The sequence below is a fragment of the Pleurodeles waltl genome, chromosome 5, assembly GCF_031143425.1.
Source record: "Pleurodeles waltl isolate 20211129_DDA chromosome 5, aPleWal1.hap1.20221129, whole genome shotgun sequence".
Classification (NCBI taxonomy): domain Eukaryota; kingdom Metazoa; phylum Chordata; class Amphibia; order Caudata; family Salamandridae; genus Pleurodeles; species Pleurodeles waltl.
Genome location: NC_090444.1, coordinates 1,150,324,188 through 1,150,346,134, shown reverse-complemented (window position 1 = coordinate 1,150,346,134; position 21,947 = coordinate 1,150,324,188). Strand labels below are relative to the sequence as shown.

Genomic DNA, 21,947 nt, shown 5'->3' with positions numbered 1-21,947 from the left:
CCATGTGCAAATTTTAAAAATGCATTTAAAATGCATTTTTAAAATGTACATGTAAAGCACACATGCCTTTTTGGCATGTGTGCTTCTTACATGTCCTAAAAAACTTTTTGGGGTGCAGCAGAGGGGGCCTTAGGCCCCCAGCACCCTGGAGTTTTGCATTTCCAAAATTGCGATTTCCAGTTAAGAAATCGCAATTTTGGAAATGCAAAAAATTCGCAAATATGGGCCTACAGGCCCATAGGTGCGAATGGGGCCGGTATCGCAATTTGCGATTCGGTAATAGCATTTGCGATTTTTAAGAAATCGCTATTACCGAATCGCAAATGTGATACATTGCATTTTGCGAATCAGAAATAGCAATTTCTTAAAAATCACTATTTCCGACTCGCAAAAGGCCTTCTTGGTACATCTGGCCCTTAGAGCAAACCAACACCAGTGAACGCTTCTCACTCACCCAGCGTTTACTCTCTCAGCTGCTCTCCGGCCTCAGGGCAGGAATGCAGAGCATGCGCTGCATGCGATGCACCTCCGAATTGAAGTTGATTCCTTCTCCATCACCATCGACACCGGGTCAGTCAGTAACTCAGCTGATTAGTGGCACCGGCCGTCATCTTGGAACACCCTCAGCGTCCCAGTCACTGCCTCAGTCACAGAGCATGACTGGAGGTCTACCACATCGCTTGTACCTTGAGTTTCTTGACTCATATATACTGTGCAGCTGCCTGCTCATTACCCAGTTGCTGTCTGGGCAAAGCAGTTGGTAACAGCAGCATCTTTAAATTCGGGTTTCTCCCTCTGTGTGTATATTAGTAAGGCACCTCTGCAAAAGCATTTATTTTAATTCAACTTCTTCACTGTTTCCCGGTGGGTTGCTCACAATGTTTCTATTTATTTTTTTTAGCCTTTACAAAGAAGTGTTATGCTAGGTATATTATGAGGTTCCCGACCTTTTTTTTTTTTAAGATCTCTTTTATTGCTTTATAATTGCATGAACGCATACAAAAACAAAATAACTTCCTATCTTTTTGTAACTCCCCCTCCCTCTCCCCCTCCCTTTTCGCACTTCCCATCAATTATACAGAGGTATTTGTTCGGTTCACAAATGAATCACTTATTTGGTCTCTTGTACGATCTTCAACAGGAATGTCTTGAACAATTATACATGATCTGTTTCTGGTAAATCTGCCTCCGCATCAGAGTTAGAAGTGTCAGGTGTTCTAAAATTCTCCAGTATCATGTTCCAGTGCTGAGCATTGTCTCTAGTTCCTAGGCCCCTGAGTGTTTCCCTTAGTAATACTGTCCCTTCAGTTTCCGCCCACTTGATTAATGCATTTCTCCAACGATTTATCTGTGGTCCCTTCGGATCTTTCCAGTGTGAAGTTATTTCTCTCCTTGCAAGTATCAAAGCCAGGTCTATGAATCTGTTTGTGATTTTATGCTTGCTGGGGCGAGGGAAATCTCCCAAAACCGCCACCATGGCTGATCGGGATAATTTTCTGCCCGTGCAAGTGGAGAGTGCTTCAAATATCCCCATCCAGTAGTCCCCGATTAGTGGGCAACTCCAGAGCATGTGCAGCAACCCTGCTGCTAGTTCTGCACATCGGGGGCAGCTGGCATTTTCTACACCATAAATCTTTGATATCATATAGGGGGTTAAGTAAGCTCTGTGATAAACATATATGTTTATTAATTTAAACCTGGCATTTCTGGAAACTGTATATATGTGTGTGGTTATTCTGGTCCACTTTGTGTCATCTATTGTAACATCCAGTTCCCCCTGCCATTTGGTCTTAAGTTTATTTAAGGGAAGACATATGCTGGTTAGTAGAGATGTATATATCCCTGAAATCAACTTCCCTTGGTCTCCTATAGTGCATATTTGGTCACAGGTGTTATGTCTGGGGGGCTCTTCTAGTCCTGTACCCCATTGTCTACGAAGAGTCCTAGCAATTGCGTTAAAGGTTAGGAACAGCCCTGGTGGTATCTGGAACCTTTCCTGCAGTTCTGCATAAGTGCACAGTTTCCCGTTATTATATAGAGCCCCTATGGTGTCAATCTGAAGTGCCATGAATTGGGTGATACCCCTTATTACATGATTACCTGTGACGGTTCCTATACAGATCAGGGGGGCCTCTGGCGAGTACGGTGTTCTGGTGTGTGTTCGTTTTAGGTATTGTTCCCAGCAGTGACGTGATGCTTCCCATTCTATCGGAAGTGTTTTATTCTGTTTCTTGGGGTTTAGTAGAATGCCCAGAATTCTATCACAGGGGCAGTGGAGAGGGGTTCTCAGTGCTTCCCCCACTGGGGGTGCTCTGATGAATCGCGCCAGCCATTGGAGTTGGCTCGCCCAATGGTATAATTCAAAGTCAGGAACAGCCAAACCACCCTCTGCTGTTGTTCTCTGGAGGGTGCGCAATGCTATCCTTTGTCTGTTGGTTCCCCATATAAATCCTGTAATCAAGGACGAAATTGTTTTAAATACCACCCTCGGTATAATGAGTGGGATGGTTGCAAAATAATATAACATTCTAGGTAACACTATCATCTTAATCAGTGCAACTCTCCCAATAACCGCTAGTGGGAGTGTCTGCCAGAATATCATGCTGTTTTTGATACTCCTAATTGTGCTCTGAATGTTCCCTTCTAGTAAATCCTCAGCGGAGTGATAGATATTGACCCCTAAATATTTGAATGTGGACGGGGACCACGGAAGACCCCGATTGTCCATTGGTTCTTCGATACCCCTAGCAGCTGGAAAAATGGACGACTTCCCCCAGTTTATCCGGAGTCCAGATGCGGCTCCAAAGTTGTCTAACATTGTCATTGCTCCTGGTAGATCGGTCTCTGCGTTCCAGAGGAAGAGTAACATGTCATCTGCATAGAGAGCAATATGATGCATCCAAGCATTGATTGTAATGCCTTCGTAGAACCTCTGGGACCTAGCTGATTGGGCGAGAGGTTCAACTGCCAATGCAAAAAGCAAAGGTGAAAGCGGGCATCCCTGTCTTGTACCCCTACCTATGGCAAAGGAAGGGGATATTGTACGTCCAGTGCGTACTCTCGCTGTGGGGTTTGTGTAGAGAAGCCTCGTCCATTTGACAAATCCTTCTCCTAGTCCTAGCTGCAGCATCACTCGTTCTAGGTAGTCCCATCGTAGGCTATCAAAAGCCTTCTCGACATCTATCGAGATGATTACTGCTCTATTTGTGTCAGGGGGTAGGGCATGAAGGAGTGAGATCAATCGACGGATATTTTGGGCAGTGCTTCTCTTTGGGATGAATCCCGATTGGTCCTGATGGATTAATGAGGACATAGGTAGAAGTCTATTAGCCCGTACCCTGCTTAGTATTTTATAATCTAAGTTCAACATTGATAGTGGGCGGTATGATCGAACTTCTGTGGGGGGTTTGGTAGGTTTCAGAAGGGGAATCATTATTGCCTCTGTAGTGAAAGGAGGTAAGCTGTTGTTATTCCATGCCTCTGCATATAAGATGCTGAGCTGGGAGGTTAATGAGTCCTGATATGTAAGGTAGAACTCCAGAGGGAGACCATCTGCTCCCGGTACCTTGCCCCTTGCCATACTCTGGATTGCAGCCTTTATTTCTGTAAGTGATATGGGAGTCGCCAGGGCTATTCTATCTTCCCCTTTCAATGCTGGGAGGTTGAGGTTCCCCAGATCTTGTAATTGAGCGTCACTGAGTATTTCGGAGGGAGGCGCATACAGCTCTGAGTAATATTTAAGAAAGGTAGTATTGATCTCCTTCTGTCCATATACTTTTATACCCGGGGTGGTCTCCAACTCCACCACTATGGTTTGAAGTTGGGGCAGTTTGGCCAGCCATGCCAGTAGGGCGCCTGCTCTGTCGCCCTCTGTATGTTGCTTCTGCAAGAATTGTTTGTAATGGAAACATGACAATCTAGTGTTAGTTTCTATTATTCTAGTCCTTGTCTCTTCTAGTTGTGTTGAGAGGTCAGGTTGTGATGGGTGCTTACGTTCGAGTTCCCTAAGGGAGTTCTCGAGATCGGTTAGTTCTGTCTCTAGCACTTTCCGTACTCCCACAGTAGTGCTAATACAATATCCCCTGATCACTGTTTTAAAGGATTCCCATTCGACAGATCTGGATGAGGCAGTTCCAGCATTGTTCTCGAAGAATTCCGTAATCTGCGTGCCCAGTTGGGTTCTAAAAGCTTCGTCTTCAAGTGATTCTGCTCTCAGGCGCCAAGTGGGAATCAAAGGTCTTTCGCCGCACCAGGCCAAAGAGATCAATAAGGGATTATGATCTGAGATGGTGCGGCCAAGATACTCGGCCTTTGCCACCACGGATTGCACCTCTGGAGATGCCAGAACGGTGTCCAGTCGTACATGCAGGTCGTGAACTGCTGAATAAAAAGAGTATTCTCTATTGGGGGGATTAAGTTTGCGCCAACAATCCGTTAATTGCCAGTGTTTTTGCCACTGCTGGAAGTGCAGTGCTGTTTTATGAGTTACGGATTGTGACAATGGTGGGTGAGGTTCCCGACCTTGGTTGTGCAACAGTAGTATATTTGTCTGACACTTGCAAGTCAGTTGTAAGTAATTTGCAGTCATTTTACTGTTATGACTCAGTAACAGCAGTCACTGGGCCTATGGCCATTGGGAGTTATTTAGAACACTGGAAAAGCTGGTGTTAGATTATCTGGTTAACTTCACTGGCATTCTATTTGGGTTCACGTATATACTTGCACTTAGCACAACACTTTTTGATTTATAGAGCATTTCATGCATGCTTGGCTCTGCATGCGGCAGTCACGTTTTTGAGCGTGGTGTTCCGTCATCACAACTCTTATAGCGCTGAAAACGGGATATTGTGCTGATATTAACAGCATGTTATTGGTATTTTCAGCAGCTTTGTTTAATTTTCCTCCTTGTTCCATGTTTTTTGTTTCCAGTTACCCACGAAGAAGGGACACTGTGGTCCCCAAATGCACTGGGAGTTCTCTACCATTTAAAACTTTGAACAAATAGAATAATTAATTGTTGTACAATTTTGTGTTTGTCTCAATATCAAAACAGGAACTGCTGAAATTATGTTTATTGGATCAATCAATCAATCAATCAAAGAAACTTATAGAGCGCGCTACTCACCCGTGAGGATCTCAAGGCGCGGGGGGGAGGGGACAGGAGATCACTGTTCGAAAAGCCAGGTTTTAAGGCCCTTCCTGAAGAGTAGGAGGTCCTGGGTCTTGCAGAGGTGGGTGGGGAGGGAGTTCCAGGCTTTGGGGGCCATATAGGAGAAAGATCTGCCTCCAGTGGTGGTGTGTTTGATGCGGGGAACTGTGGCGAGAGAGAGGTCGGCGGAGCGGAGGTGGCGTGTGGGAGTGTGGAAGGTCACTCTTTCGTTGAGGTAGGTTGGGCCGGTGTTGTGAAGGGATTTGTGTGCGTGGATGAGGATCTTAAAGGTGATCCTTTTGTCTAGGGGGAGCCAGTGGAGGGATTTGAGGTGTGGTGAAATGTGTTCATGGCGTGGGAGGTCGAGGAGGAGGCGTGCTGCTGAGTTCTGGATTCGCTGTAGTTTGCACATGAGTTTGAGTGTGGTGCCGGCATAGAGGGCGTTGCCGTAGTCTAGCCTGCTGCTGATGAGTGCGTGGGTGACGGTCTTTCTGGTCTCTGTGGGGATCCATTTGAATGTTTTTTCAGTTTTGGGTTCTGTCGGTGAGGAAGGAGGTGAGCCAGTCTAGGGCTTTGTGGCAGATCCCAGCGTTGTGAAGGCGTGTGCGGAGTGTGTGGTGGCAGACAGTGTCAAAGGCTGCGGAGAGGTCCAGGAGTATGAGTGCAACAGTCTCGCCCATGTCGACTCTGGATCTGATTTCGTCGGTACATGCGATGAGAGTGGTTTCCGTGCTGTGGTTCTTGAGGAACCCAGATTGGGAGGGGTCGAGTGTGTGGTTTGCCTCGAGGAAGTGGGATAGGCGGGAGTTGACTAGTTTCTCCGTGACCTTGGCTGGGAAAGGGAGGAGGGAGATGGGGAGGTAGTTGGAGAGGTCGTCTGGGTCGGCTTTGGGCTTTTTTAGGAGAGCGGTGACTTCCGCGTGTTTCCAGGGGTCTGGGAAGATGGCGGTTTCAAATGAGCTGTTGATTATGGTTCGGAGTTTGGGGGCGATGGTGGGGCTGGCCTTGTTAAATATTCGATGGGGGCAGGGGTCGGAGGGGGAGCCAGAGTGAATGGAGTTCATTGTCTTTTCAGTTTCTTCGTCAGTTGTGGGGGCCCAGGTGGTGAGTAGGTTGGGGGGGGTGTGTGGTGGGTTTGTGTTGGGCGGGTGGAGGTTGCGTGTAAAGGGTGTGTTTGGTATGAAGCTGTTGTGTATGTCCTGGATTTTGCGGTGAAAATGATTTTAGAGGGAGTTGCAGAGGGTTTGTGTGTGTGGGGGGTCTAGGTTGCTGGCTTTGGGTTTGGAGAGCTCTTTGATGATGGTAAAGAGTTCTTTGCTGTTTTGGGAGTTGTTGTCAATACGTTCCTTGTAGTGGGCTCATTTGGTGGTGCGTATGAGTTGGTGGTGGTTGCGTGTGGTGGTTTTGAAGGCGGAGAAGTTTGTGGTGGAGGGTTCTTGTCTCCAAGTTTTCTCTGCTTTGCGGCATTTGCGTTTGGACTCTTGGAGTTCAGCAGTGAACCATGGGGCGTTCTTGATGTTGTGGGTGGTGATGTTTTTTCTGAGGGGCGGGAGAGAGTCTGCGCAGGTGGTGATCCATTTGTTGAGGTTGTGTGCGGCGGTGTTGGGGTCGGTGGTGTTGGGGGGGGGTTTGTGTCAGTTGGGAGTTCAGGCGCTTTGTAGGGATCTTGTCCCACATGCGGTAGGGGGTGGTGGGTTGGTGATGGTGTGTGGGTGGTTTGTTGTAGGAGAAGTGGACGCAATGGTGGTTCGTCCATTGGAGTTTGGTGGTGTGGGTGTAGGTGACGTGCTGGCTTGAGGTGAAAATTGCATCAAGTGTGTGTCCAGCCGAGTGGGTGGGGGCTGTGACCAGTTGTTTGAGTCCAAGGTTGGTGAGGTTGTCTAGGAGGGAGGAGGAGTTGTGGTTGTGAGGGATTTCCAGGTGAAAGTTGAAGTCGCCAAGGAGTATGTAGTCTGTGGAGATGAGAGCGTGCGTGCTGATGGTGTCAGCGATGGTGTCACAGAAGGGGGGGCGTGGTCCTGGGGGTCTGTATACGAGTGTGCCTCTGAGGGTGGTGGTGTTGTTGATGTGGATAAGGAAGTGCATGTGTTCTGCGTTGTTGAGGGTGTCGAGGGTGTTGGTGGTGACCTTGATGGTGTCTCTGTGAAGGATGGTGATGCCGCCTCCTGGTTTGTTAAGGCGGTCTTTGCGTTGGAGTTTGTAGCCCTCCGCAGTGGCTGTGGCTATATCTGGCTCGGATGAGAGGTTTGTCCAGGTTTCTGTGAGGAAGACGATGTCAGGTGAGTGTGATGTGATGAGGTCCCAGAGTTCTGTGGCATGTTTGTGTAGGGAACGGGTGTTTAGTAGCAGGCAACTGAGATGGTTGCGAGTGGTGTGGTTGTTGTGATGTGTGATTGTGTTGGCGGGGGTGCTTGTGGTGTTGCTGTGGGTTGAGATGGTATTGGCGTGGGGCGTGTGCAGGTTGTGGGGTTTTTTGGTGGGTGCGGATGTTGTTGTGTGGAGGCTGTTGCGTTTGGTGTTGGTGTGGGGTGCATGGGAGGTGGAGCAGGAGAATAGGCAGGTGCGGCAGGTGAAGGGGCCTTGTGTGTGTGTGGGGCTTGTTTGAATGCAGGTGGGGCGAGCTCTGGGGTTGAGGGAGTGGAGGGAGTGGGGGTGGTAGTGTTGTCTGGGGTGGTTTGGCTAGGTGGGCCTGGGGGACTGGCGCTGGGCGCGGTCCAGGCGCGGACGGGCATGCCTCTGACGTGCCTCTGGCATGCCAGCGGCGCGGCTGCGCAGTGACCGCCATTAAGAGGGGGAGGTGGGAGGGGGGAGCAGCTGGGAGGCGGGAGGTGGGCGGGAACGGGAGAGCGAATAGGGGCGGGGCCACAAGGACGCAGCGGCGGGGAAAGCAGAAGCCGGGGGAGCGCACAAGGGTCAAAATGGCCCAAAATACGGCAAACAGATGAGAATAGATACGGTGAAAAACAGTTGAATACGCACAAATAAGAATCTACATACAAAGCACAGTCTAGTAACGCTTACGGCAAACAGATGAGATTAGAAATGGTGAAAAACAGTGGAAGACGCACAAATACAAATCCAGTACAATGCACAGTCTAGTAACGATTACCAGCGCCCACTAGACACCAGGGATGAGGCGCAGGCGGGTGCCTGCGGGTGGAGGAGGGCCTCGAACACGCGATCAGCCGCGGGGGTCGGGGAAACGGCACAGCAAGGTGGTGCTGCCGGCGCAGGGGAGCGAGCTCCGGCCAAAAAGGTCAGGGGTCTCATTTGTGTTTTTATGAGAAATATAAATTGTGTTTTAAACATCATCTTGCATCAAGCTCATGTATACTTTGAGTTAAGTTTGTTTCTAGCTGCGTCACAGCTGTGTCTTGGTTGCTTTACAAAGATAGATCTCTTGCCGGGCCTAAACCTTCTCTTTTTATACGTATGTCACTTCTAAAGTAGGCCCTATGTGACCCACAGGTAAGGATGACATGTATTTAAAAGGCATGGCAGGTACTTTTAAGTTATACATTGCCTGGTAGTAAAAAACTCCCAGATGCGTTTTTCACTACCACCTTGCCTATCTCTCACGTAGGATAACATTGGGACTACCTTATTGCATTTTATAAGTGTAATTTCCAATCTGGAAGAGGTAAGTTTGTCAAGTTTGGTGTCTCTGGACTCTCAATTAAAAATCACAACTTATGGTGAAGTCAGATTTTAAATTTCAGTTCTGAAACTGTCCCTTTTAGAAAGTTGGCATTTTCTTACTTCAGCCATTTGGTGCCTTCGGCCTGTCTCCAATGCACGTCTGGGGTGGGGTGACAGCTGGGCATGTGCATTCTGTCTAGACAGCCACACACAAATGGAGCTTAGATGTGACTAATAAACCATCAACATGCTGATGGACCATCCTGGGCAGGGTGGGTGGGAGTTTCTGATACTTACACCTGAAAGGGCAGTGTCCTGCCACACACAAAGAGCTGTGTACTTCCCGTAGTGTGTCTGGAACCAGGGCCAGAATGGAGGGCCTCTGTGCACTTCAAAGACCCTTCTTTGAAGTCTCCCCCACTTCAAAGCCACAACTCAGTATAAGTACTGGACCTCTGACACCACCAACTTAGTACATTTCTGAACCTGTGGATACTCTGCCAGGAAAAATGACTGCTGTGCTGCTACAAGGAATGCCACTCTGCTGAGCTGCTACACTGCTGTACTCCTGCTTTGCTGAGCTCACCTGCTGCCTGCTGTCGTCTTGCCTAAGAGTGAGAAGGACTGGACCAGCATCACTACATCCCAGAACCAAGGGTTTGCTGGCCTCCTGTTCTGAAGTCCCAGGGACATCAAATACGTCCCTCCCAACTACAAACAGCACCTGGACTTTGCTTGCTGCAAGTCTTGCTCTGCCAGATGGTGCCAATCTAGTCCAGGGCCCTTGGAAGTGAGTCTAAAGTGCTGCAAATGACAGAACTTGCACACTGTCGTAGATGCGCTGATCAGAACCAATGCATCACTTCCTGTAAGATCGAGATCGACGCATCACCACTGCTCCAGGGACCGGACCAACCCATTGCACAAGGAAACCCCACATTGCCTCCAGAACCACTGCGTCAGAGCCAACACACCGCTGCCACTGTGTGGAGATCGACAAATCGCCCCTTCAGCGTGGACTGACCCGGTGCAAGAGAGGGTGCTACTAAGGGATGTGTGTTTTTACCCTATTCTCCTTCCCCCCTGGGTTCTTGGGAGTGACTTTAGCTTCCTTGGAGTGCAACATGGTTAAACGAGGCAGCATCAAAGTTCTGGCATCCTCACAGTGAAACCTTGAGTCTGACACTCTGGAGGTTCTGGCAAATTAAACTTTCTCCTTGTCTATGATTAAAAGGTTCTGCCTCATCTGGTGTGCTCTCCGTTTTGTCTCCAGACAAACAACCTTGGTGAGACTGCAAATGGGCATACATTACTTTGTCACACCTTTGACCTTGTTAAATCTAAGTAAAATATGTTATGAGCAGATAAAGTGTTGTTATTCTGCACCTCTGATGGGTATACTACCCGGGTCTTGTATGAAAGAAGAGTAGTGGACTGGGCAAACAAGTTGATGGTGGTGCTCAGCCATAGCACTGTGGGTGTTTTCTCCCAATTATTGGGTATTGCTCTAAGTATGAAGTGGCCACAGCAGCCACATAGACCACTGGCTCTGTTTCCCCTGTAAAAGAAGGGACAGCTGGCTAAAGTTGATTATGTTGATAATAATCAGTATGAAAATGATTGGTCCTACTCATGACATGTGAAAATGGAAAAAATTGCCAAGTCTTTACCTTGATTTATTTACGTTTCTGGACTCCCAGTATGGAGAAGTTCCTTTGTGGCTTCATTTTTATTCTACCAGTTTGTAGTTGATCATACTGACACTCATGCTGATGCTCATGATACGTGTAAGCTTTGCCAGTGATGTGTTCATGATTTGCTGAATGAATGTGGTGCTTCGTCGAACAACAAATTCAATAAAGATGTCATTAATAAAAAAAAAGCGCATTTATGCTTCAAATAGTTATATTTGAATGGCAGTCGGATTTGGAGTTTGTACAAAAACAAGAACCGTTGAATATTTTTGCTTGCTTTGAATATGTGAAGGGTGCGGCAGAATATGTCTGCATTACTGAAGCCTTGTATTTGAGATTTAAGGGGCATATTTAAGAGCCCCAAGCGCCTCCTTGTGGCACATTTTTTAAGGTACATGTGGCCCAATGAGGCCAAAAACAACGCGCAATATTAACAAAGTGGCGCACTGCATGCATTGCACCACTTTGTACTCCTTTGCACTACATTATGCCTGCACCAGGCGTAACGTATGCAAAGGGGGCGTTCCCCCATTAAGGGGGCCAAAAAAAATGGTGCAAGGAAATCTCAGAGATTTCCTTCTGCCATTTTTTTGGGCACTTTTAACGCCTACTCAAAGCAGGCGTTAAAAGGAGGCTTCCATTGCTTACAATGGGCCTCTGTGTGCTTTGCAGGATTAGCGTCAATATTTTTTATGCTAATCCAGCAAAGCGCCTGACTAGCGTCAAAAATGTTCACGCTAGTCTGCTAACTACCACCATGGTGCGCCATACTTTAAATACGGGCACCAAATGACCTCAAGAAAAGAGGTGCTACACTGTGTGCAGTGCCATTTTTCTTAAATATCCCCCAAAGTTTGTAAAGATAATTAATGTACTCTCCTAAACTTACTGTGAGAAAAAATTGTAGTTGTGAATTGATCATTTGGATAGAAAACATGTCTGAACAATTTCCCTTTCGGATGCCACACAACATATACTAATGACGTGGGACTTGCTTTTGGACCTCTGTGAAAACATTTCTTAAGCCCGCATTTCTTGAATCAGGAGAAATTATATTTTCAGATAAGGGTATTGTTTGAGATAAAATCGAATTTTGTTCAAAGTAATTTGGCATTTAAAAACATGGCAGTGTCAAAACAGAAATGTAGACAGTAGGGTAGAGTTGTACTGTAGAGAGAGCTTTATTTGATTAAGGTTAGGAAAGATAGGAAATTTGGCTTAGGAGCCAGTATGCACAATGTCTTTAATAATTTGGATGTAATTACAAGTAATGTTTGAAATGATGTTGATATTTTTTTTACTACTAATGTTTGCTTGTGAAAGCTAAAAAATAACCATTGTATAAGAAATAAAGGGCCAGATGTAGCAAACCGTTTGCGAGTCGCAAACGGCGAAAATCGCCGTTTGCGAGTCGCAAACGTGGGTTTGCCATGCAGAAATGCATATTGCGAGTCGTTACCGACTCGCAATATGCATTTCCGACTCGCAAATAGGAAGGGGTGTTCCCTTCCTATTTGCGAGTCGCTGTGGGATGCAATACCATTTGCGACCGCGTACGCGGTCGCAAATGGCATCGCAGTTACCATCCACTTCAAGTGGATGGTAACCCACTCGCAAATTGGAAGGGGTCCCCATGGGACCCCTTCCAGTTTGTGACTGGACCCAAAAATATTTTTTCAGGGCAGGGACCACTCCCTGCCCTGAAAAAAAAAACCGAAACTAAAGGTTTCGGATTTTTTTTAAGTGCAGCTCGTTTTCCAGTAAGGAAAACGGGCTACACTTAAAAAAAAAAAACTGCTTTATTTAAAAGCAGGTCACGAACATGGAGGTCTGCTGACGTCAGCAGGCCTCCATGTTAGCGAGTGCCTATACTCGCAATGGGGCCGCAATTTGCGACCCACCTCATGAATATTCATGAGGTGGGTCATTGCGACCCCATTGCGAGTCGCAGTCGGTGTCTGAGACACCGTACTGCATAGCAAATTGCGACTTGCAATTTGCGAGTCGGATGGACTCGCAAATTGCAAGTCGCAATTTTGCTTTTTGCTACATCTGGCCCAAAGTTTGGTAACGCGGTAGAAAGGATGACGGTATCAAACTTCTGCTGATTTATCACCAAGTGCCTGCAACACAAGAAGAAAAAAGCCAAAAGCGGAAAGGAGAACCACGCCTCTGATAATAGCAGACAGTCCTGCAAAACAAAAACCTACAAATTAACCGAAGAAAAGGCAACATCCAAAATGGTATGTACAGAGTCTATTTTGCAATTTGGTAATCTATTTACCAAATCTCAAAATAGGTTTGTGAGTCGCAAATAGGAAGGGGAGTTCCCTTCCTAATCGCGAGTCGCAGCGCAATGTAACATTGTTTTGTGACCGTGAATGCGGGCACAAAACAATTACAGTTAGCACCAGTTTCAACCTGCTGCTAACCCATTCCATTGGGACCCCTCCCCCTTTGTGAATGGCAGCAAAAATATTTTTGCTCTGAAAAATTGAAAAGAAAACTTTTCATTTTTTTTCTTGAAATGCATCTCATTTTCCTTTAAGGAAAATGGGCTGCATTAAAAAAAAAAACTGCTTTGTTTAAAAGCAGTCACAGACATGGTGGTCTGCTGTCTCCAGCAGGCCACCGTCCCTGTGAGGGCGATCATTCCCAATGGGGTCGCAAATTGTGACCTACCTCATGAATATTCATGAGGTAGGTCATTTGCGACCCCATTGCGAATAGCAAACAGTGTAAAGTACACTGTTGTACATAAGGTTTTGCGGCTCACAATTTGCGACTCGCAAACAAGTCGCAAATTGCGAGTCACAGAACTCGGGGTCGTACATCTGGCCCTGCGTTCCCAGGGACGTAGCTATCAATGGTGCTTCAGGTGCAATGTCACTAGGTCTAATGGGGTGAGAGTCCACTGCTTCACAATTATAATGGTCTTTTCATATCCAACCACAGCCGCTGCACAAAATATCGGTGTCACTGTACCAATGAGCTTCTAATTAACACAGGTTATGGTGAAACTCTCGACTTTATAGTTGGGTTTTTGCCCAACAACCTACTCATGCCTATTGTGACTTTCTTTGTGCATAGAACACCTTAGCAGCCCATCAAAGCCCCAAAGAACTGTCTGTGATGCGAAACACATGTTGAATGTGGCTGTTATAGGTTGCTTTTTTGCTCTGCTAAATAAAAGAAAAATCATTCATGTTTGGAAAGAAAATAAAGGACTTTGGAAATGTTCTACTTGTCTAGTCGTGTTATTCTTGGATCACTCTGAACTGATTATTATATAAGTAAATAAATAAATAAATATAAAACTAATAAGTAATAAGGGTTAACAAGGGCATGGGTTAATTGTAAACCAACCATGGGTGGACATGGCAAATAAAAGGGTGAGTTGTAAGTGCTCTGCCTCAGTGACAGCAAAAGTCTATTTTATCTTGTCAGTTTAAGATCAGGGAAAAATGGACCAATACCTAGTGCCAGAGCCAGCAGGCAAGGGGACGGCAGATCAGGTCTCAGAGCATAATTAAAGCAGATGTTTAAAGAATGAAAACGAAATCGGAGTTTTTTTTCTTCTTTCTTCTGCTCTGTTTTTCTAGCTGTACTGTGACAGGAGGAATGGACATATGTATAGCAATATGTTTATTTTATGCACTTATTCGGTAATTATAGAAAAGTTAGAATGTTTCTGCGTTTTTTTTTTATACAAAAACCTGACTTGTATTACTCTGATTCTACATCCTTTTAGCTACAAACATCTGACAGCTGTTTTTAATGTATTTATTTGTGTTCCCGAGATTCTATTTTGATTCTTCATGTTTCCAAATATGCTCTCTCTCTCTCATTTGAAACAGTTATGCACCAAAGATTTAAGTAATCCGTGGGATAGTGGATGGTGTGACCATGTGTTATAAGGAATAAAGTGCCCCCTTCCATACACCATAAGGGTAATGCAAGTTACCTCAGAGTTCCATAAGCTTATAGAGGAATTCTGCCTTCGGCCTCGTTCTTCTTTATGGTTCTAGAGCTCCCCTCTGACTGCAAAACCCTAGAATATCTTAACACATATGTAGCACTGTTTTACAAAGTCGTAAACTAACTTTTTGACCTATTGGCCTTGCCATTGCTTTTTGCCGATGCTGCACAGCAACAGAAAAATAAAGAGTAAGAGCTTGATCTAGAGTTAGGCAGATGGCTTCTCTGTAAAAATGATGGATATCCCATCAACCTCATTACAAGTGCCACAGGATATAATGTATTTATAATAAGGCATACCGCAAAGCTATTGTGTTTGTGATGGAGTAATACATCTACCAGTCCTTAAAAAAAGGTGCAATATTATGGTCACAAATGCTGGCCAGTTCATCCTGTAGGCACAAGTACACATAACATATGCATGTGCATGCATCACCACATGTGTGTGCATCTATGGAATTAGGCGGTGCCTGTTTTTTAAATTTATTTTTTATTTACTTATCCAAAAAGCAAAGTCCACTCGGAGCGCATTGCGATATACAGAGCAGCCCGGCAGCAAATGGTGGCTGCCAGCACCTCCAAAACATTTTGAAAAAAATAAAAAATTAAAAGATTGCAAGGGATGTGGGCGACAATGGAGAAGAAGGTGGGGGTGAGAGTGGAGTGAATGCAACGAGAGTGGGCGGACGCTAAGGAACAACAAAGGTGCTTGAGTTTTGGGGAGAAAAAAAAGGAAAAGAATAAACCAACGAGGCATAGTGAGAGCAAAGGATAAGCCTGTGGGTATATGGAGAAACACACAACACATGTGGGAGTAGGTTCTTAAAGGGGGAGCAGCACACAACTGAGAGACCCATGGAATCCTGAAAGAAAAAAGTAGTTCTATAAATGTGAGCAGTCAAAAGATACAAATCTGCCAATCAAAAGGATGACAAAGAGGCTATGCTCCAAGAGAGAAACTAACACAATACGAGAAAGGCAAGTCATTCAAAATGAAGCAAGAAAGCGAGAGTGACAATAAAGCCAACCAGTGGTAAGCAAAGGGCAGGTTCTAAGCCACTGTAAGCTTTTTGGCATGGTCCACAAGAGGTATTTCACAACCAGACATCTAGCTTTTGTCTGGAAGGCAAAACCTAAAAATGTGCTGGCTACACAGGCCTTTCAGCTGTCCACATTTAAGCATGTCTGACTTTTAAACACAGGGAGCCCTAGTCACAAAGGTAAATTTATACTTGCAATTTTACTAAGGTGTAAATTTACTCTTATACCTAGGAGCTAAGTTTTGCTTTTCAACAATTTTTGAGTGTAAAGTTACTCCTACGTTGAGTTATAAATGTCTCCACTCCCTCACTTCATGGGCTGAAATCTTCTGCAACGTAATTTACATTCTGCATTCTTGGCAGAGACCTTTGTAACAGGGGTGGAGACCTCACATGTGGAAAGAAGACCTCTGCATGAAAAAGAATAGAAAATAGCATACACCTGAGCCAAATCACACACCCTTGACACCAATTCACGTCCAACCACATTAATACAGCCCACACGATAGGTTAGGTCCTACTGTTCTTGTTTTTTGTCCTGCAACCACCATGAAATTCATACTGCCTCAAGGGAAGAGAAGATGGAGAGGACGTAAACTTTCACTGAGAAAGAAATAGCCTTTGTAGTGAAATTTGTGGTCAAACACTAAAAAAATACACAGGCTGCCTCCAGTCACCCTCAGTGGGGCATAGACGAGATCCATATTGTAGGTGGTCACTTATCTAGTAAATGTATTGGGAGAGACCATGGAGGACACAAAGAAAAATGGCAAGATGAGAGGATATGGGAGAAGGAGAAGTTTTCCAGGACTCAGGTGGCTAACGCTGTTCCTGGAGGGGTACCTAGATCCTGCCTTTCGGTCACTCCCTTCGAGTGGGCAGTCCTATCCCCACTGTACATTCAACTGCTATACAAGTTGCCTTTTGCAGGCAACACTAATGTGATGGAAGATAAGATTTTAACCTGCTCTCTCTCACTACAAACTATCCTACAATCACTCACTCAAGTCTGTCCTACCCATATTTACTTGTTACGTACTCATCATATTCATAGGTCTTACACACAGCTGACAACATTTACCCTAATAAATGTCGGTATTTTTATAAATGTTCTTTTATTTTTTATTAATTTCTTACAGTCGCTCTTCCGAATAAATTGGTTGCTTCAGATGAGATGGAAATACAGCTGGCCACCATATGGGACATATCTCTCAATGTGATACAACTCCACACACAGGTATGTTTGTCTGCTAACAATTCCACTACCACACAATAGAGCAGTGTTTCCCAAAATGTGGATCATGACCCACTGGTGGATCGCAAGGTGACTTTTGGTAGGTCCCAAAAGTCAAAGCAATAAATAAAGATGCCTTTAAATTCTGTATTTATCATCACATTTGCTGTGCAGGATAAACCCCCTAGAATAGAATGTGTTTGCTAAATTTCAAAACTCTATTCCCGGTTCTTAATTTGTTAAAAAAAAAAAAAAAGAAAAGTGCCCGGGCCCTCTTCAAGAAGCCTTTGCAATTTGCACCACACATTACCCATGCCAGTGCTGCCATTGGCAGTACCAAAACTACTACTAACCATCACACTGCTACAAGTATACCAAATCAGACTGTTCCAGGCCCCAAAACTATAAGAATGACGTGGGTGGCAGGTATTAGTTATTTTGAATGTAGATTGAATTACTAAGCAACTGCTGTTGTGCTCATCTCTAAATTAGACATACAGGGCCACCACGTGGCAAATTTCATAAGTGTCAGTGTTCACAGTTAAGTGCTGGTGCTGAGCACAGTAAATCACCAGCTCAAATTGAGCAGTGTCTATCCCCATCACACTCGGTGAAATCCTTTACTAAAATTAGATTTTAGTTCATGTATTTTTTTCCAAAACTCAATGTCTAACTTTCATCTGTGTTCAATTGTTGCTTTTGAAGTTAGCATATAGCAAAGTGTTCTTTGTATTCTGTTGTTTATTGACCATCACTGTAATGCAATTGAAAGTGTAAATATTATATTAAAAACACCTTCAACACAACTAAGCATTTCATTTACAGGGCACACAATGCATTAATCTGGATTTATTTTTGAAAGCACCCATTTTTAGAGTGTTTATGTATGTAGTGCAATTATTTTGAAATGGAAACATATTTCTTTACAAAAATGTAATTGGGCTTGGGAATGAGAAAAAGGAAACTACAGTATTGATTCAAAGGGAAAATGCAAATAGGAGGGAGGGAGCACATAACAAAAAACATGTCAGGTAATATCAGGGAGCAGCTCTATAAATGATTAGACAGATTGTTAAATAAATATCGATGAAAAGACAACAAAAACATTCCATATATAATAGCTCAATGTGTGAAAAAAGTAAATGTTTCAAATGCAAGTTCACTGTTCAAAACAATAATAAAGTCATTACCACTAAGACAGAGGGGGTAACAGATTATAGGCCCTGGCTTGGGTGCAAACTTTCCTGACCATCCTCAGGTTCACTGTTTACTGCAACAATGTTAAAATCCTCCTCCGTTGCAGATGTTAAATGTCTGGTCATTGCAGGAATGGACAACAGATGGGATGATCAAGACACAGGGCTAGCCGGAAAAATAATTATCTAAGATGAACTGGGAGTCAGGGAAACAGGAGGAAGGAGAGACACTATGCCTGCTATAAATTAAGTCATGAGGCCACATAAGGTTTGAAATTGTTCAGTGGAGCATCCGGTCCGCTTCAATTAAGTCCTTGATATCACAAGAGATTAAGCCCTGAACGTTTCCAATTGTCCTCAAGATCTCTCAACGAGCAGACGAAGCTGCATAATCTTGGGGAAGGGAGTGTTATGTTATGTTACTCGAACTTGTAAAGCGCCAGACTACCAGGAGGCCTCGCAGCGTTACAGGACAACAACAGGAGCCAGAGACGGGAACTAGAGTTTAAAAAGCCAGGTTTTGATTGCTTTTCGAAAATTGAGTTTGTGGCTAATTAGTCGAATATTAAAGGGGGGAAAGTTCCATAATTTGTTTCCCCGATATTCCATCATAGCACCACCCCATCTAGCTTTCTTGACTTTGGGAAGTACGGCTAAGGCTGTAGATGCAGATCTGAGGGCTCTGGCGGGTATGTAAAAGGTCGCCAAAGTTTTTAACAAATGCAGTCCTCTATTATGTAATGATCTATGGATGATGCAAAGGGTCTTAAAATTCACACGCTGTTCCACCGGAAGCCAGTGGAGTGCAGACAGAGCCCGTTCAACTGAGGTATGCCTTGGAATGTCAAGCAGAAAATGCGCTGCCACATTCTGAGTCACCTGCAATTTGTTGACCACATATTTGGGAGAACCAAGAAATAAACTATTGCCATAGTCGAGTCGAGACAGAATGATTGCTTGTACAGTAAGTCTTTTTGCCAAAGGGAGGAGTATTCCCAATACCTTTTTCAAAAGTCTTAATGACCCAAAACAGGCTGCAGAACCTTTCTTGGCATGATGTTCCAGGGTAAGATGGGAGTCTAGCCAGATTCCCAAACTTTTATTATTATTCTTAGGAGGCGGCAGAAACTCCAGTGGGGAAGTGGCCAAAGAATTATTGCCAGGATTAGAATGGTGGCCAAGGATCATTATTTCTGTTTTGTCCCCATTAAGTTGGACCATAGTGTTGGTCATCCAACTAGATATTGCCTGTAAACATGAAGGCAATACAGATCCATCTGACCCTTCCATCGTGGGGAAAGAGACCACCAGATGAGTATCATCTGCATTGGAGACCAATGACAATCCAAAGGACTCCACTAGTTCTGCCAAGGGGGCCATATATATATTGAATAGGGTGGGACTAAGCGATGAGCCCTGTAGGACCCCACAGCTCACTTTATACTGATCAGAGAGATGAGAATGGTCCAAGACCTGAAATGATCTATCCTCAAGAAATGAGGTGAGCCAGTTGAGTGCGGGACCTTTGATTCCCATTGCCTTTATCCTTTGAATCAGAAGATGATGATCTACTGTATCAAAGGCAGCACTCAGGTCAAGAAGTATGACAGCTGTCATATGGCCCTGATACATTCGCTTTCTGACCTCCTCCATGACCGCTATCAATGCCAATTCTGTACTATGAAGAGGCCTAGAGCCTATCTGGGTGGGATGTTAAATATTATTCTATTCCAAAAAAGTTGATATTTGGTAGTTAATATATTTGTCCAATATTTTAGACATGAAAGGAAGTAGAGATATGGGCCTATAATGTTTGAGATCCCTGGCCTCTAGATTTGTTTTTTTTAACAGGGGCTTAACTATCGCATGTTTCCTTTGATCCGGAACAAAGCCTCTTAGCAGGGACGAGTTCAACAATTCAGTAAGAACACAGACAGTAACTGGAGCTCCAAGAGCTAACACATGAGGAGGAGCTGGATCCAAAGGGGAACCTGACTTTAATGCGGTGAGAAAGGAAGCAGTCTGTTCCTGAGATGGGGGGGGAAATGTGTTAGAGTGGCTTACTTTTTGGGGGGATTGTAGATTGGCCTACCAACTTGGCCTTGTCCTTTGGGAAATTTAAATAGATGGCGTTGATCTTCTGTTGAAAGAACCTGGCTAGATTATTGGTATGTTTTTCTGAGGCTTCAATCAGGCCAGATGCTATGGGGGAATGGAGAAATTCTTTAAGCACCTGGAAAACCTCTTTAGGGGAGCCTGAGGCCTGTTCAATTCTACCGGAGTAATATGAACCTTGTGCTAGTCTTCAACATGTTAGGGATCTGGGATGTCGGGTGATAACATGTATGTCAGTGTATGCTGTTCTACTTGGACGTTTGGAGGATGACAGGAAGACTGTGCGTGGGGTGCAGCTAGAGGCCTCAATAGTATTGAGGTCTCTGGAGTTAGGGAAGAGGTGGGTGTAGATCCCAATAATGAAGGGACCTGTTCTTGAGACACAACTGGCTCATTTTCATGAAGGCCAGGTGGAGACCAAATATCTGACTTCTCCTGGGCTGCTAGTGTCCACATTTTCCACCCCAACAGGGGGTCTCTATTCTCTTCACCCTTAGTAATTTAGTTATGTATTGTGGTTGTGTTCAGGCAAGCATACTCGCCCTGCTTGCCTCAGCTGCTTTCTCCTCATGACCGTCTTACAGTCAAGGATCTTCTTCTGTGACCTGGGTCCTGCTCCGTTGATTGTTGGTCAGATCGTTCTGCTGAAATTGAAGGAGTAAAAAATAAAGAAAAGTTGAGTTCATATGTCAATACTTCATATCAATTCAAACCTTTTTAAAAGGGATAATCAATACCTAGATACAAGAAATTACATTATGTATTTTTTGCAAAATTAATGTATGATTCTTGTTTTTAATGCTAATTTATAAAATTGTTTAGTAGAAAAATTGTTTTTCATATCAGGCTCTGAAAGGAGGACAGATATTTGTGTCAAGAGGTATGATTCTTTGGCATAATCATGTTACAAAAAATGTGAATATTTTGGCAACATACTTAACACATTGCCTACCTTAGAAATTTGTGAACTTTAAAAGAAAATGTTTTTTAAGGGATTATGTTGTATTTGCTATTTTTGTATTAAAATGTTTGAAATCATTTTAATAAATGTGTGATTAGTTGCCTTTTGAACAAATAATACGGTGGTTTGAAAGTAAGGTAAATGTATACAATGTCAACTTACATAAAAAAAAATAAAAAATTGACAAAATGGAAATGTTACATATCCAAGGATGTTAGAGTTGTGTTTCAAATGTTTTGCTGACACATTATGGTAAATTTGAAAAGCATTCCTATTAGAATTCCTGTTCCTGGATGTAATTTCTTGTTTTTTATAGTAGGCGGGGATCACCTCAACGCCAGAGCCTCCTCCCCGTATGCAAAGGTCTCTATCCCACATGTGGGGCAGAAACCTCCACACGTGAGGCACATGTGTGGCAGAGGCTTTGTATGCAGGATGGAAACATTTGCATATGGTTGAGATACCTGCAAATAAAGGAGAGGGACCCCATCATGCAGAGTAACCCAAAACACTTTTGATTATCAAAAAAAATATTACACAAAATGATTGCATATGTGATTTCTGTGACAAAATTAAGGTTTGTGAAAAGGCAGAACAACTGCACTCAAACATCGTATTGCTCAGATATGGTACATAGTATCATTTAAGCGTAGTGGATTCCTAAGAAAAACATTCCAGGTCCTTCTTGTGTTCCAGTAGATCTTTTATTCGGATTGTTTAGTCCATAGTATGTTCATACAAGGCTCAGCCAACACGTGTTTCATCACACCTGTGACTTTATCAAGGCTGTAAAGATACATACAGTAACAGGTTTTTGTGAGAGGTATAGGTACACTGGAACAAAAGTAGTGAAGAAAGCGACAAAAGAGTGCAAATGTGAGAAAGACATGGCAAACTCCAAACGTGTGTATGAGTGACAACTCAAACCAATAGTCTTAATT

General features: G+C 44.2%; 1 protein-coding gene across 3 annotated transcripts in view; it reads left to right on the top strand.

Annotated features, from left to right (window-relative positions):
• The window catches only part of FAM184A (family with sequence similarity 184 member A), a 670,286-nt gene that overhangs the window by 19,207 nt on the left and 629,132 nt on the right, over positions 1 to 21,947 (top strand). For all 3 annotated transcript variants that reach the window (XM_069235388.1, XM_069235392.1, XM_069235386.1), the window contains exon 3: positions 16,640 to 16,737. In XM_069235388.1, coding sequence (XP_069091489.1) covers positions 16,675 to 16,737 — 63 coding nt within the window. In that variant the 5' untranslated portion in view covers positions 16,640 to 16,674. The remainder of the gene's footprint in view (positions 1 to 16,639; positions 16,738 to 21,947) is intronic.